At 42.8% G+C, this 16,917-nt stretch overlaps 1 protein-coding gene across 1 annotated transcript in view; it reads left to right on the top strand.

Annotated features, from left to right (window-relative positions):
* Window positions 1-7,676: 7,676 nt before the first annotated feature.
* Window positions 7,677-16,917, top strand: part of rorca (RAR-related orphan receptor C a) — a 13,991-nt gene continuing 4,750 nt past the window's right edge. The window contains exons 1-8 of the mRNA XM_031863909.1: window positions 7,677-8,061; window positions 13,381-13,466; window positions 13,653-13,794; window positions 13,955-14,383; window positions 14,484-14,605; window positions 14,999-15,131; window positions 16,277-16,384; window positions 16,522-16,632. Of these exons, the coding sequence (XP_031719769.1) occupies window positions 8,055-8,061; window positions 13,381-13,466; window positions 13,653-13,794; window positions 13,955-14,383; window positions 14,484-14,605; window positions 14,999-15,131; window positions 16,277-16,384; window positions 16,522-16,632 (1,138 nt within the window). The 5' untranslated portion in view covers window positions 7,677-8,054. The remainder of the gene's footprint in view (window positions 8,062-13,380; window positions 13,467-13,652; window positions 13,795-13,954; window positions 14,384-14,483; window positions 14,606-14,998; window positions 15,132-16,276; window positions 16,385-16,521; window positions 16,633-16,917) is intronic.

The raw sequence follows: 16,917 nt of genomic DNA, 5'->3' as shown, positions 1-16,917 counted from the left end.
GTTACCAAAGATATGCTCTGGCTCGTGGTGTGGAGTGGGGGCTGGAGGGGGGGGGTGCAACATGTGTTCTGGTCCGACTTGTTAAGCGTGTGCATGCAGCTGATGTGGGTTCATGTTTACATGGGTCATGTTTTAGTAAGTAGGTCAAAACACATGGCATATCACACCGATTCATCAGGGATAAGCAAATCCCCGCCCATCTTAATTCACTTTTAAACGGTGAAATAGAAATTTGGGACACAGCCTTCTGTGTGTCGGGAGCACTAAATGGCAATCGCTGTCTCAATGCTGGACTCACTGCTAGCAAGCTAATTATTTGGTCACTTAGGTGTTATTTAGGTCACTCAGCAGGTCAAAGAAATAGCTCCTTACACAGCTTTCTAAAAATGTTTCTAAAAATAACCTTTGCCTGGTTAATACAGTGTGTCTTTTGATTTTGGAACTTGCAAATGTGCATTGAATTATCTGCAAAGTGTGATTCTGTGATTGCATTCGTATTTAGCTTAAAGGATTAAAAATGGCCTCCAGAGAAGGACTCTATAGAGTTCTGCAGGGATGACGTATTTTTGTCAGAAGTTATCTTCGCACTGGTTCCACGCGACAAAAAGCCAACGGGATTCTTCCATTTGATCATGGATTGTTCCATAAATAAAGCCCTGTGGCAAACACAAGTTAATCATACTTAAATGTTTTGTTCAGCAAGCTAATCTTCACAAATAAACACCACTTTTATGAATTTTGAAGCGTAAATGCAATCGGCAGAAGTAAAAAGCTAACGTAGTGACAGCGTTTTATTAAGCGTGTTAAATTACCGTAAGCTTGTGTTAACCACAGACCTTATTTCAGGCATCGAACCAAAAACCCATTTAAAAATCCCACTGAGTTCGAGACGAGGGAACTGGATGTGCAAAAAAATGCAAACTCATTTGTGGGTTTTAGGATGCATTACTGCAGCACACTATCTTTCTCTGCGCAGAGAGAAAAGATGGAGGATGTGTGAGAGGAATGGAGAAAAAGACGATGATGGGGGCCGCCTTGTCGGCCCTTAAACGCACTTGAGTGATAGATGGTTTGTCAAACACTCTGATTGCCACAGATCAAGAACACAGAGCAGCCATGGGTACAATTTAAGATCTGTCAAGTGTGTGTGAAATTTGAAACTTTTCAACGTTTGATGGCCCGGACCAAAACACATGTCAGCCACTATGAATCCAAAGGCCAACGTTTGCCAAAGATAACACGTAGGTGCTCCTTCAGCTGCTTCTTTAAAGGTGTCAACGACTGTCCTCATACATCCACGTCTCTTTCTCCAGAGCAGCTGTCGACGAGCAAATGGATCACACATTTCTTTCGCAGACGCATACAAGCATGCCAGGCTTGTTACATGACGCACACACGCAAAGACGCTCCTACATGAAATGTACACATGAACACGCAGATTCCAGGTGTGGCTCAAAAGCAGTAATCGGGGTAGGTCATTAATCACAAAGGTTTGTTAACTGCGCTTATGGTTAAGCTAACAGTCCGCTTCTCTCTCAGGTCAACAGGCTCCAGCTAAAAAACAATCCTTTTTCCTGTCGGTGGTAAACAAGCGTTCTCTGAAAGCCAATCTGTCCGAAGAGGAGAATATCGCTGTGTGTGTGTGTGTGTGTGTGTGTGTGTGTTTGTGTGTGTGTGTGAGCTTTTGCATGCATATATGTGTACATTTGTGGGTGTTACCACACTTTCAAGGCAGATGATTCATTACAGACAAGCCATGGGGTCATGGGCCCTGTCAGCGACTGTTGTCATGGAAGCGAGGGTTGGAAGCGGCAGATCTCCTTTCAGTATCATCTTCAGATTGTTGGGACATCGACTGGGCTTTTTCTCTCTGTTTCTCCTCATTGTCTCTCTCTACCGTCGTGTCTCTCCTGCTCACGCTTTTTGCTTCTCTGAGATGATTTGTTGTTTTTGTTAGTTTTCATTCTATGTGGATATATATCATATTTTGTATCTTTAATCTATGTTCAGACTACTACCTCTGCTATGCTAAAATATGTGCTGGATCTGTGCAATGTAGCATTTTTCTATTTTCCAGCGCAAGAAGCAGCAAGACTGTTAAAATGGCTCCCTGGTGGACACACACCAGGTCAGGCTCCTGTCTTTCTTTTCTCACAGAATCTGCGATCACAGTAATTTCCACACTGTAGCACACAAGCACGCACACAAACCCACTGTACTGACACCCTGTGACCCAGCTGTATGTGTGGCGGCCATACATACATCATCTATCGGTCTCTCTTTTCTTATTTATGTTGAAACCGAGGCCTGCCTCGGTAAACTGGTTGGAGAGGAAATTCAGAGGAGACATCTATGAGACGGATTGTATTTGCCTATTTGACAAATAATTGTTCTGTGGCCAGGGGCAGGTTTAAAAACGTCCCTTTGTAGCTGTTTTGCATCACTTTATAGTCATTTTTCGTCTCTTTGTTGTTGTTTCGCATCACTTTTTGCCAATTTTGCAACTCTGTAGTTGTTTTGCGTCTTTTTGTGGTCGCTTTGCATCTCTTTGTGGTTCTTTTGTGTCTCAAGATATTTGTTTTGTGTCACTTTGTAGATATTTTGTACCTCTCTGTGGTTACTTTGCATCTTTTTGTTACTGACTTTCCAACAAAAAATGTCAACTCAACAAACATTCAACTCATGCTGGTAAACCAACTTCAAAGCCTCTGACTCTGGTCGGGGGAGACGCCCCTCTGGTCTTGCCTCTGTATGTGGAGGCCTCACTGGACATACATTACGTCTTGTGCAGACATGTCCAGACATTAGTTTTTCTCTTTAGTTAACATTTCAGGGCTCATTCACATGAATGCAAGAATGAATGATGACATCGCTCCAACGACATGTGTTGTAACTTGTCACCATAGAAATGAGGACAGGATTTGCACTTAATTAGCAATGAGAGGAAGGGTGGGGGAAATAACAGCAGATGGTAGGAATGAGATATGAGGTAATGGACTTTCAGGCCTAACAGACAGAAGCCACACAAATGTCTTTGGCTCTTCGCAGCTGACTGGTTATCCAAAGATAACTGTGGAAATGACGGGACTTGTGTTTAAAGGTGTGTACCTGTGTATTGCAGTGAATGCATGATCTCATCTGAGCCTGGATCAGTAATATCATCCTGAGAAGATGAATATGCAGTCCCAGTACGCTGGTATCCCTAGTCCAGATCTCTAAAATTCCATTTTTTTTTTATCACAGACACAATCTCTGCAATAATCTCTTCTGGGTCCTTGTATTATCTATTCCGCTGTCTAAATTTATGTCTATTCCTCTATTCTTTTATCAAACCCCTGTCACAACTCTGCAAATGCCTGTGGTCGCTTCTTCCTGTCATGAATGTCAGATGCGATATTTTCTAGATGGAGGCAGAGCACTATCGACAGACAACGGGACAAACACTGTGTGCGGAAGCAGCACAGACAGACACACCATGGTAAATGTCAACTTTAATTGGATGCCTATCGTTCAGATATTGCCCGTCAAAAGACCAAATAAACAGCGTGACTCCCGATGACAGGAGGTGAAGCTGACGTGTACCTGAGGGTATTAAATTCAGCCATCTCTAGTATCAGCAGCTGCTGACGGAGGACAAATACCAAGTCAAAAGTGAACTGAAGGGCACTCCGTCTGTTTGTTTAGCTCATTAGCTCATGCTAACCATGTCACATCCAGTTCACCTTGCAACAAGCATAAAACCGTAGTTGATGAGGCTTTAGGTGAGCTGAAGAATACTGAAGCAGCAGCATTAGTGCAGTTTCAGTTTAAAGGTTATTTTCAATTAGATCATTTGTCTACAAAACCACTTAAAGACGAGCAACAGAGCTTTTCTACCTCTGCAGTTTCTAGTGGCATGGCTCCATGGATAACAATTCAATTTTGTCAGTGGGCCCACCACTTTGTTCCAGACTGAAATATCTCATTGCCATTGAATTTTGTACAAACACTGAGATTTCCCGGAGGATGACTTCTACTGATTTTGAGGATCTCCTGATTTTAGATATTTTAGTTTGTTCCAATGACATTTGTTACAGACATTAATGTCCCTCTCACGATAAGTAGAAATTATTTTTGTAATCCTCTGACTTTTCATCGAACACCACGTCAAAATTTGTGTTCGTCCAATACTTTGGTTTATGACTAAATACCAGGAGGCAACATCCAGGTTGCATTATTTCGAATGACCAGCAGGGGGCGACTCTGGTTGCAAAATTATGTATGTATGTACAGAAGTCTATGAGAAAACGGACCTACTTCTCACTTGATTTATTAGGTCAGTAAGCATTGTGAACATGAGTTTATGGTATCAATTGCTATAGTTTCAAGTCTTCTTCAATACAGCATGATGTTCATTTGGTAAATTATAATCCAATTTAGAGTAAAATAGACGATAAAGCAGGGTATGCTTTAGGGCGGGGCAACCTTGTGATTGACAGGTCGCTACAACAACTTTGTCCGGTCTGGGTGTTTTCAGTTTATGTAAGTTAATTGTAACCTTTTTTGATTGCCTAAAAATGTCTTATTCAGCGATCGGTTGTACTTAGCTCCACCCTCATACTATGTCACATCTGTTGCTTTGTGATGTTTAGCTAATCCTGACATGCTAACACAATAAAGTTGTATGGGGGTCATAATACCTGCTGAATATCAGCATATTACCGTTATTATGTAAATATGCAAGTATACATCTTCTACCGTCACATCTTTTTAAAAACATGTAATTATCCATTGAAGAGTACGGCTCCATTAGAAACGATGACAACATTAAAACTGGGAAATTCCATCTGCTAAGATCATGTGATACAATAGAAGCCACAGAAGAGCTATTAAATAGGGCCTGTGGATTATATTGTCAACTGCTGCTCCCAAAGTTAAAGACTGAACTTTCATTCTTAATGACGTGTAAAATGATGGCTTCAGCCTGAAGATATTGATACTTCAAGCACACATTTCAGTCAAAGACCAGTCAGGACATCATTCAGGTTGAGGAGGAGAAAGTAGTGACTTGTGAAAAAGTCTCACAGGAGGAAAAGGGAAGCAGCACCCTGTAGTTTAGCACACTGACCTATTGATGTTGATTCAGGTGAAAGATACAGTAGGTACAAACCAGATTACAGCCGCACAGAGAGTCGGAGGGAGACAGATTAGTGGGCATTTGAAAAGGGAGAAGGGAGAGGATTTAGCTGGATGAGGGAGAGGAGAGAGAGGATTATGGAAGCCAGAGCCTGAATCCTAAAATAATCCTCTCAGTATACTGGGCTTTATGCGCCGTGGGGTAGAGGCCAGTTTGAGCTGTAAAATTGTCATTGCATTCGTGCGCCACAGTTTGAACGTCCAGAAAGCACTTCCAAAGGTGTGATCATCACCATCACCACCTCTGTTGAGGAGGTGTTTGATTTCCCCTTTAGTTTCTGTCTCTCAAGCCCAACACACATACACACACAGAGTGCACGCACACACACACGCACACACACACACACACACACACACAGCGGCAGGCGCGTTCATTCCATCTGCCTTAATCTGGAAAGCTGGTCGGGAGATACATGCCTGTATTCGAAGCTCTAAGCGCCGCCTTCTTTCCGTGCTCTCTGTTCTAATTTGGGTATTGCCATGGTTACATTAGATTCAGGGGTCAGGGGGTCACTGATGTTGCAGACGAACACCGGATGGATGTGTGGCTGCTTCATGGCGACAGAGGGACAAAATATAACCACGAGAAAGACGGCAGATGAGGATCAGGAAGGAAACCATCAGACTGACAAAACCACGTTGAAATGGGAGGAAGAGGAAGTTTACAAGCAGAGAACATAATAATCACTTTCAACCTTTTTCCCAGCATTGTGTTTTTAAAAGTGTGCATTCAGTAAGAAGCAAACACAGTACTGCTTTGCATTTGTGTTCTAATGTTGTTGTTTTTACAATTGCACAAGTGTGTGAGAGAGGATCTGTAGAAAAGTATAGACCAGCAAACAGTAGAGAGGTGTAGGAACATACAGCTTGCATAGGTGGTGCTGAGAGATTGTATTTAAAATGATGAGCTTTGATTTAGACATGATTCAGGACAGAAGCGTTCACAGTGGAAAAAGACAGAAAGACAAGGCGGAGACTCACCACGCATATGCATAGCAGAGAGTTGGGAAAGGGAGGGGTGTGAAAGCCTGGTGTTGCTCCACTAACCTACTTACCATAATCTCTCTCTTCTCATTTCATAACTGCGCCCGAGTTACATGATACACTCGTCATCGTACCTTGCCAATCAATTAATTTCATCTGCATTATTGTTATTAATGGCTTTTGTTTGTGTCGGAGGAATGAAAAATGTACCCGGTGAACTCTGCATACATACAAACATACATGCATACATGCACACATACTGTATACATTCATGCATTTTGCATTTTGCATCAAGAGATGTGTACAAAACATCTGAACAGAATGTTTTTAAATATACTATTATAATATTATGTTTAATTATTACATTTGATTCATCTTGATACACATTGGGTTAAAAAAGCATTCACCCTCGCTGCTTTAAAAACATGCCCTGGATTGCAGGATTTCAGGAAATGGAAAACAAAACAAAACACAGCACAGCAACCTGTGATCACACTTAAATCCACCAAGATTAGTGTTCATTAATCCGGTGATATAATGCTGCAGAGTTACAGTGTTGCATCCAGCTAAAGGGAAACTGAGGACACAAAAGCTTCTCTTATCATAGATATGGCTAATTAATTCACGAAAGTAAGCCAGTATATCTTACATTATGTCTTAGAGAGAAATAGGCTATAGCTTTGGTCCATTGCTGTGTTGGGGGTTTCTATGTCTGTCTTGTTTTGTGTTTGCAGCAGGTCTTTTTCCAACAACCAAACACAGTCATGCTTCATATAATCTGTTGAAAGAGGAAGAAATATGTGTGTTTTTGAACAAGCTATGGAAACTCTATCACCACCATGAGGGAAATTAGGAAGACAATAAATGCACATTCACATCTTTGCTCCCTGAGGAAATATATACAGTTGGAGAAAACACATCACAAAAAGTGATGTTGAAATACAAATTTTACAGTTTAATTGTACAATAAAGTCGTATACTTTCTATTGCCCTGCCCGTTTAGAAGAAATATAGGCTACCATGAAGCTCTTTAGATTGTCAAATTCGTGTTGCTTCTTCTATGTGGCCACTGGTTGACATTATTTTCTGTATGTAACAATCTGTTTATATATATATATATATATATATCCTCTAATATGTTTTGATATTGCAATTTGCATGTTTTCATAGTGTATGAAAACATGTATCAACAAATGTAATAACACCAGTACGTCCCTTTACGTCTGTTTAAAAATCTGCAATCTAAGAATGCATAGCCCACATTAAAGTGGCCATGGAGAGCTCTTTATTGATCTATAATTTAAAATGCTGCATAGTTCCTTTTCATCCGGGAACATTTGCGTAGAAATAAAACGGTGCGCTTGTTATTAAACAGTTCCCACGCTGGTAGACTGTCGGTCTGAAGTGACACACTGCCACACTTTCCCACGCAAGCGAGAACTTCCTGAAAGCGCGCGGAGGGCGGCGTTGGCGCGCGCGCGCGCGCGTCGGCGTCAGATCACGGGGCACGAGGCGGGCGGACCGCGGGGTGAGGAGGATCATGTGTAGTCCACGCGCCGAAGCCAGGTTACAGGCAGCGAGCCGCAGAGCAGCACAGAGAGAGGACGAGCAGCCGTAGACGTGTTTTTATCGCAACAGTACCTCTGAGACTGCGCAGACAGGAAGTACATAACTACAACACACTGGTGCTTTCATTTATTTTAAGGTCGGCGCGTGCGAAGAAAAAAAAAAAAAAAAAAAGGGGTAGAAAAATCCATGTGAGGATTTGCTATTGTGACAGTTTTCAGCTGCTCCGGATTTGGAGCGAATAAGTGCGCGTCGCTCTCCGTGTTTCTCGGCTTCGTTTCCACCTGGAGTTGCATGACTTGAAGAGTTGACTACACTTCACCGCCGACATGAGAGGTGAGCTTGTGGAATTAGTTAAAATGTATTTTGTTTGTGTTTGTAAATAACTTTTGAGCTGCATTGAGCGCGTTGGAGGCGCTGCTGGCTGTGCGACGGTTTAAAGTGCGTAGGCTGCGGGCTCGCACTTGTAGAAAACATCGTTCACACCACAGAGGCACATAAAATACACAGTTTATTAGGTTATGCAGCAAACTGTCACCTTAAGGGCCTTGACAAGTGTTAATAAAATTGTTAAACGCTTAATAGGCACGTTTTCGGGTGTTTAAAAAAAAAAAAAGCGTTTTTTTTAACTACAGCAAAACTAAATATTCGCAAAGTGTGTTGAGTTTATTTCTATAAACTGTAAAGATTATGTGCATTTATTTAGATTTTCCTTTGACGAGAGGAATGCGTTGTAGCTTTGAATTACTTAATTTCAGCGGTGACTCCAGTTATGTAAACGAGAGGAAGGAGTGAGGGAGGGAGCAATTCAGAGGCTGTCAAACCGAGAGAAGAGCTGCTGGCAGGGTTTGTTTACGGTGAATGAATAGTCCCCCTTTTCTTAGGTCTTCCTCCCTTTATTACACTTTAGTCAGACTTTTTTATGACCCAACCATTAGTCTGACAAATTGTACTGTCGACATTTCTTTTTTTTTATTCTTTTTTTTTTTTTTTAAATGCGTGTGATGTTTTAATTAATGTGCCTCAAAATCATTGATGGTGTGTTGGACTATGATTTAATGCAATAGTTATAATTCATAAGCGAGCGTGTTTTTGTTTTCAGCAGGAGAGAGAGAGAGAGCGAGAGAGAGAGAGAGAGAGAGAGAGAGAGAGAGAGAGAGAGAGAGAGAGAGAGAGAGAGAGAGAGAGAGAGAGAGAGAGAGAGAGAGAGAGAGAGAGAGAGAGAGATATGTGCTCCATTGACCTAGTTCTGTCATTGAGGATTACTGTGTGTGTGTGTGTGTGTGTGCGCGCTCCTGGCGGTGGAGTGCCACGGTCTGTCGTCATTACTAATGAGACAATAATATTTTTAATTCGTTATCGGACACAATGTTCCTCTTTAGAATATTGTAGATTTAAGCTGCACTGGAGGATGTGACGTTCTTTGATACATATTTTATATGTGAAATTAGGAAAAACAAGTCTGTTGTTGTGTATTTTTTAACTTGTACAATGATTGAACAGGTTACAGTTTTGTGGAGTTGTGATGGCGAGCAGGATATGAGCACAGCAAGTCCACATGTAACCGTGACGCACAGCAGGATGCAGTGAAGCTCGGGTTCCTCTGCCGGCTAATGTTCCTTACATCAACTAGAGTGTGTGTCAGTCCGATCAAGCATTGCAAGGAAAAAGCGGTGTATAGTCGTCATTTTCCTGATTCCCCTGATAGATTGCAAACAATGCTGTTGTACTTTTTTTGCTGTTGTTTGTCTCAGAGTTGTTGTTGTTGTTGTTGTAAACTGTTGCAAAATCACGCTAGGTTGGTGTGATGCAACATGATCAAACAGGCAAACGTAAATAAAGCACTTAAAGATTTTACGCCCCAGTGGACTAAGCCTTATAAGACAGTTGGAGCCCAGGTAGCCCGGGATCAAAGGTGGCCGTAAAGAGGAAAGCTCTCAAAGCCGCTATCTGTTGCAGCCTTAACGTCGTTCACAGCGCGCATACAGTGTGTGTCAACGTGCCCTTTCTCTACGACAACTTCACGCTGAGATTCCTTTCTTCTTATCTAAAGCTTTAACTCTCAACCCAGCCTGCATGCAGGCAAAAAGTCATTGCAACTTGTTTTGCAGCGCAGCAATGCAAACAATGATTACATACGAATAATATTTTCCGGTTCAGTATCTTAGGTCGTTTTCATAGGCCTATGTACTATCCTATCTGTGTTCCAGGTATGCATACGGATAAGTGACATTTAAAGAGATTTTAGTTCAAGGCCGCTGTGATTGCGGCAGCGTCGTCCTAAATTTGTTCCTGCGGGTTTGGAGCCGCATGCAAAATGACACGCTGCGAACTGAATTCCTCCGTCTGGTTTTGCTTGCGTTGTGGAGGAGGCCCACTTGGGTTTAAGGTCGGAGCTGCACAAACAGCACCATCAAGTGAACGCACTTTTATCTTCTCTGATCAATGGTGAGGGATTACAGAGGCACAGTGTGTGGTGCGGACTGGTTCCCGGACTGGTTCCCTGACTGGTTTGTTAGCATTGTTGTTCAGCATGTGAGAGAAACGTGGGAAAAGGTTGGAGTACGTAGGAGTGTCATAACATTGTTTTTATTGTTTATAGTCGGGGGATCCATTACATCAACGATAAGGCATGCAGCAGAAGAAGAGAGGGAAGGATTAAAAAGTGAAAGTATCCTCACCTGATTGGGCCAACAGCTGTGCTGCTGACCTAATTTTTAGGATGTGGGCGGATAGAAATACAATTAACAAGACTGTCAGGAAACTAGTTTTTGCTGACTGCCTCACAGAACGATGAAAGGAAATAATTGCAGTCTCTTATAACACACTGTGTCAGTGATACTCTAGTCTACAGCGATACAAAAAACATCAGCAAGGGCGACAGTTAAGAGCGATGCATGATGCAGGCCTGTGCAGTGGACTCGGTGTACAATAATAACTCTCGTCCCACTACTATTGCATCGGCTGAGTAAATACCGAAACGAGTTTTGGGTTAGTGTCGGGTCATATACCTGCGTTCTCTAGGTAGGTCAGTGGGATTGCACAATACACCACATATGCTGTTCTTCCCATAGAGGCCCCAGAAGCCCCTCAGAATGGAGGTAGAGTATGCAGCATGTCATGTAAATGTTAAGTTCAAGGTAAATAGGACCTTGGACATTTTATTAGCTGGGATGAGCGAGCAAAGTCTCCCTAGCAGAGGTTTTACTGCAGTGATGAAGAAAAGCTCTGACCGACAGACACAGAAAAGCACTTTTAAATCGCCACATAGAGTTTAAAAGCTCTAAGTGTTAAAATATGATTTTCTGCAATAAGGTTCCAGGAAATTATATGCAAATTCTGATGGGAGGGATTTTCCAACTTGGCATAGCAGGAACTGTACATCAAAGCTCCTGTGAGGTGTATTAAGTTACTGGCTCGTCATTTGCATATATACTGGATATTGTTCAAGCTCTATTTAAACTTCAAAGCTATTCAGTTAAATTAAAAAATTCAAAGAAGTTCAGCTATGATTACATTCCTTCTCAAATATAGACATTGTGTTTAAACAAGTCGTCTTTAATACATGTTAATAGCATTTAAACACAGAATAGGTGTTTTTTCTTGTTTGCGTCAGCACTTGCTGAATAAGAACCAAGTTCTCCAAAGAAACTCCGATGAGAATAATGAAACCGTTTTTTTAGGCCTATGCTGCATCTCAACATACCCAATAATGTATGGTGGCAGCAGAATACACTGTTTTAGTTGTCAGAGACTCCTCTAATAATCTGCACACTGTTATTTACGCTAAACAGTGTCCACTTCTGCGCTGAGCTGTGATTTGTGCAATGTTTATTTGCCAATAGACCAGAGCGGCAGAAGGAATCTCCGGGCAGCCAGCTGCACCGGAGTAAAAATAGATGTGTGGTCGAGCTCAAACACGGCTGAAATTTCACTCAAATACTTGACGTGCTGCAACAAGTTAAGAGCTACTCTTAGCCATGTTAGTTGCACCTGCTGCAGCTTACTGTACGAGATGTTTCGGGAAATATTTCCAGATGTTGCTCAAGTGGCAGTTTGGCCCCGGTCGGGGTTTCAATATTGTTTTCCTTCCAAACCAAAAAGGGACGACTCCACCCTTGCCTTGACTAAAAAGCCCTGAGTCAGATTTTCTTCCACCTTTTTAAAATCTGCAAGAGAGCCCCCCCGAGCCCCCACGAGAAACTGTGTCAGTGGAGCAGCTTTTGCTCACTGGGCCTGACAGTGACGCTCGGCTGACTGGCAGGTGAGACCGGCGAGTCACGGACAAAAGCCGCTGACTCGACAGCCAATGGCAGCGCAGGGGAGTGAGGGAGGCTCGTCGCCCTGTTGCCAAGGCAACCACCTTTTTGAATGAGTGTGTTCGTGGAATGCGGCCAGACGGGAGTTATATAACAGGCCGAAGAGGGGGGGATTTAAGGGAGCAATAGAAAGGGATTTTTTTTTCCATTGCCTTTTATTTATTTATTTATTTATATCCCCTCAGTTGTGTTGGCCAGGAGAAAGCACTCAAAATATGTCTCCTGCACTGCACAGAAAGTCTTTGTGGGGGGGGGAGAATGTTATAGTTGTGATTTTCATGGTACTGTCGGTCACTAAACTCCTTTGCTTTGCCTGTCTGTGTGATGCATATAGCTCTCCCCACACAGAGTGACTCATGTGATTGGTTGGCCGTGATGTGGTTTATCAAAGAGCCTTTAGAAAACAGCAATTTTCTGGAGAGCTGCGATGGTTAAAGCCATCGCTGAGATTTACAGGTTGCCTAATACCCCTTGTGACCCAACGAAAGTGGTTTAGGGATTGTTTGGCTCACCCTGCTGCCCGGTGCCGAATCAACATTTTGCGCGCACACAGTAACAGTCAGTTGCGGTTGTTTTGTGGGTTACAATCTTAGGCCCTTGGAGGGTTCAGCACAGCAGTATGCCTTTTTCTCACAGCATACCTGCTAACATGTTGTCATCCTGGAGGAGGAGCGACGCAGAGAGAGAGAGCCGTGAAACCTTATAACCCCGGGCCTCAGCTAATGCAATTGACCTGCTATTCTGGGCTTGAGGAGGCCCGGCTACTTAGATAAACAACATAATGAAAAGAACAGGCTGTTCCTGAGTAAGAAGGCTCAGGCCTCCACAATCAACTCAAGGTGTATAATGTAAACGTCCACCGTGTTCGTGACACTTTCTTCACAATCGAAGCAATGAATGTCGTCGTTATTAGCCGCATTTCAAACCTTGTAATGCACAGACGACACTTGACTGTCAATAAATAACCTGGACTTCTCGTGAGAAAATTCAAGAGTCACATGGAAGGTGGTGGTGGTCTGGTTTGAGTTAAAAAAAAAAAAAAAAAAAAATCAGGATTGTGTAGAGTAAATATTGATTTATCATAAGCTGCCCACTTCTTTTGATGTGTTATGTTGACAATAACTGCAGTCAGCATGATACGCCTAAAAAGAAGATGTTGAATGTTCCGGCTACTTATCTACATTGCAATGGTGACCAAAAGATGTATTTAACTGTGTGACGGGTTTTTGTAGATGCAAATCGAACCAAGTAACTTACGTTTTGAGGTCCGTATCTGTGAAATGTTCACTGATTTTTGTTTTGTTTTGTTCTCTCTCATTCTTCTCTCTCTCTCCAGCTCAAATAGAGGTGATTCCGTGTAAAATCTGTGGGGACAAATCCTCAGGGATCCACTATGGTGTCATCACCTGTGAAGGCTGCAAGGTGAGCATTCATCCATCTCCCTCATCAGCTGTTGGTTCCAGTGGTAAAAGTAGTTTAACGGTGTTGTTATCACCGTTCTACACATTTTGTTTATGATCCAGCCAACAAACATTAACATGCTCACATTTTGTGTATATGTGTGTGTGTGTGTGTGTGTGTATGTTCTTTTATTTTTTTTGTCTGAAGGGTTTCTTCCGACGCAGCCAGCAGAACAATGCTATGTATTCCTGCTCACGACAGAGGAACTGTTTAATTGACCGGACCAACCGTAACCGCTGTCAGCACTGCCGACTGCAGAAGTGTCTCGCTCTGGGCATGAGCCGCGATGGTGAGTTCAGCCACTAGATCTATACTTAATTAACTCCGAGTTTCCACCTCCCACTTTTTGCTTGTCACTGTTAACGAGTCATGTAATCTGTGTCTGATGTAGGCCGTACCTTCCTGAATGTTAACTTTGTTTTTTGGCCCTTACATTCTCCCTGTTGCAGCGGTCAAGTTTGGTCGAATGTCCAAAAAGCAGCGTGACAGCCTGTATGCAGAGGTCCAGAAGCACCAGCAGGCCCAGGAGTGCGCGGCGCTTGGTGTCCGCGAGCGAGAGGACAGCGACGTGACCTACAGGAGAAGCTCCACCGCCGCGCTCAGCGACCTGGAGGACATTAGCATGATTCCGGAAGGCCTGATTTTCGACCTGCCGCTGACCCCCGAGGACGCAGGTGGAGACTACTGCAACCTGGACGTGCTGAGCGGCAGTGCAGGCAGCACCTCATCCTCTCAGAGTTCACCAGAACAGACCAACTTGGACTTTGTAGACGCCAACCACAGCATCAAGCACGAGTACCAGCTGTTGCACGACTCTGGACTCTTCTCACATGCAATCCTCCACCCGCTGCCCGAGGGCTGCTCCCTGCTTGAGATAGGTCAGTATGAACGCCTAGCTGCTGTGTAAAGGCTGCTGCTGTTGTGTGTCTCATTTAAATTTAAATAAATCTCATTGAGAAAAACGTTCTCTCTGTTCAGAGCGTATAACTCAGAGTGTGCTGAAGTCCTATATTGAGACGAGCCAGTACAGCACAGAGGAGCTGAAGAGAATGGCGTGGACCTTGTATAACCCAGAAGAGACACGCTCATACCAGACCAAGGTATTTATCACACATTACTGTATTGCATGCATGCGACATTCATCCACATTACAAGAACTGTATTGTGAGGGAGGTTTTCCATTTTTCTTTACCTTGCACAAAAATCAACTGTAAAACTTCCACATGGTAATTTACTAAAACAATAGAAGTGTTCCCTTCGTATCACCATAGTTGATTCTCACAGAGGGCTTTTTCTCTCACTAGTCAATGTTGTAGGACATATAAGGTACATAGGGGCTATAAGGGAGATGGAGCAAATGCACAGCAGGTCAGGACGTCTTTAGGGGGAAATCACTTGACCAGAGTCTAGATAAGCACAGCAGAGAACAATGGAATGCAACTTGTATTGAAATTCTCATAAAAGCCTCCCTGTCTCTTGCTTTCTCTTTTCAGTCGGCTGAGGCGATGTGGCAACAATGCGCCATTCAAATCACCAATGCAATCCAGTACGTGGTAGAGTTTGCCAAGCGCATCTCTGGCTTCATGGACCTCTGTCAGAACGATCAGATCATCCTCCTCAAAGCAGGTCAGTGCACGACGCCAGCATACGCTCCCCTTGTAGGTTCAAGTCCGTTCTATGCTTCGTGTTTAGCCACGCAACAGTCAGGAGCTGTTCTTTTACAAGACATGCAAGCAAAAGGGGCTTCTGAAGAATGGCCGGCCTTGTCTCAGTCACGCCATGAAGTGCTTCCACCCGTAATTCATGGAGGCCGTCACGTGATTGGAAATTTTAAATAGATGGGGTTTTTTTCAGTGACATCTTGAACAACTAGTTATTTCCACCAATAGATTACTGGCTTTGAGTGGCCACCAAAGTATTCTAATTTCACGAGGAAGAAGCACTCGCAAAGGTTTTCCCACTGCGCTTTTAATTAGATGTGTCAATCATAAAATGTTGACCACGTTTAAAAGACACAAAGATGCGTCCACACCCGATCCGCCAAATGCCAGTTACACCTGAAGGGTGGAGAACGGCTACATGGTTGACAAAAAATGCCGGCCAGTGAGAAATTCCGATTGGCCTGACAGTCACTTCAAATGTGTCAGATCCACAGCACCACATAATCATAAGTCACTTGACCAAACATTGTCTGTGTCAGGTATGAACCAGTGACTTAATGACCTTTCTATGATGTTAATCACATCCTTTGTTGTGCGGGTGATAATTACCCCGTCATTCATAGGTCTCTCAATAAATTAAATGAAATGAACTTGTCAGTGAAGAATGTTCTACTTAATGTAATCCTGACGGGGCAGATTTAGCCCCACTTTGTTTGAATAAGAAGTCTTCCTCTTAAAACACGTCAGGTATTTTACAAGTGGTGATTATTTAAAAGAACCGCTCACTGTTCTTGTCAGAGGAGTTACCTTTTTTTGTGCAAGGTATTCTTGATTGATTTTTGCACATTTTTCTCTAGATGACTGCATTAAGCAGGCCAAAACAACGTATAGGGATCAAAATAATGGTTTTATTTTCGCTGCTCCTTTTCATTTTATCCTCATAAAATTTGTGAATTTCAAATGAACTATTACAACCGCTTAGTTCTTCTCAGCATAGCTGCTGAACATGGCTTAAGTAGATAATTGACAAGGATTTTTAAGGCTCCTTTTCCTCTATTTCAAATACTTAAATACGTACATGCCACTAATCTTCTCCTTGTGTGTTCACAGGCTGCTTGGATGTTCTTCTGATCCGTATGTGTCGGGCCTACAACCCCATCAACAATACGATGCTCTTTGATGGAAAGTTCACAGCTGCTCATCTTTTCAAAGCACTTGGTGAGTGGACACATTCTCTCTCTCTCTCTCGCTGTCGCTCTCTCTTTCTCTCTTTTTTCCTCTAATGGGAAACACGTACACATCCCAGCCAGTAGTTTCTGTTTTGATGACGAATTTATCCTTCTCCTTCCGTCTAGGCTGTGACGACCTGGTGAGTGCAGTGTTCGACTTTGCTAAAAGCATGAGCCGTATACAGATGTCCGAGGAAGAGATGGCTCTCTTCAGTGCTGCCGTGCTGCTCTCACCAGGTGAGATTATATTTCTTGAACTACATATACAATTGTGTGAAAAAGTGTTTGCCCCCTTCCTGATTTCTTATTTTTTTGCATGTTTGTCACACTTAAATGTTTCAGATCATCAAACAAATTTAAATATTAGACAAAGATAACACAAGTAAACACAAAATGCAGTTTTTAAATGAAGGTTTTTATTATTAAGGGGGGAAAAAAATCCAAACCTACATGGCCCTGTGTGAAAAAGTGATTGCCCCCCCTGTTAAAACATAAATTAACTGTGGTTTATCACATCTTTGG

The sequence above is a fragment of the Anarrhichthys ocellatus genome, unplaced genomic scaffold (genome assembly GCF_004355925.1).
Source record: "Anarrhichthys ocellatus isolate YVR2014 unplaced genomic scaffold, GSC_Weel_1.0 scaffold30, whole genome shotgun sequence".
Lineage (NCBI taxonomy): Eukaryota > Metazoa > Chordata > Actinopteri > Perciformes > Anarhichadidae > Anarrhichthys > Anarrhichthys ocellatus.
The sequence above is the reverse complement of the archived record's forward strand: the minus strand, read 5'-3'. Positions and strand labels throughout refer to the sequence as shown.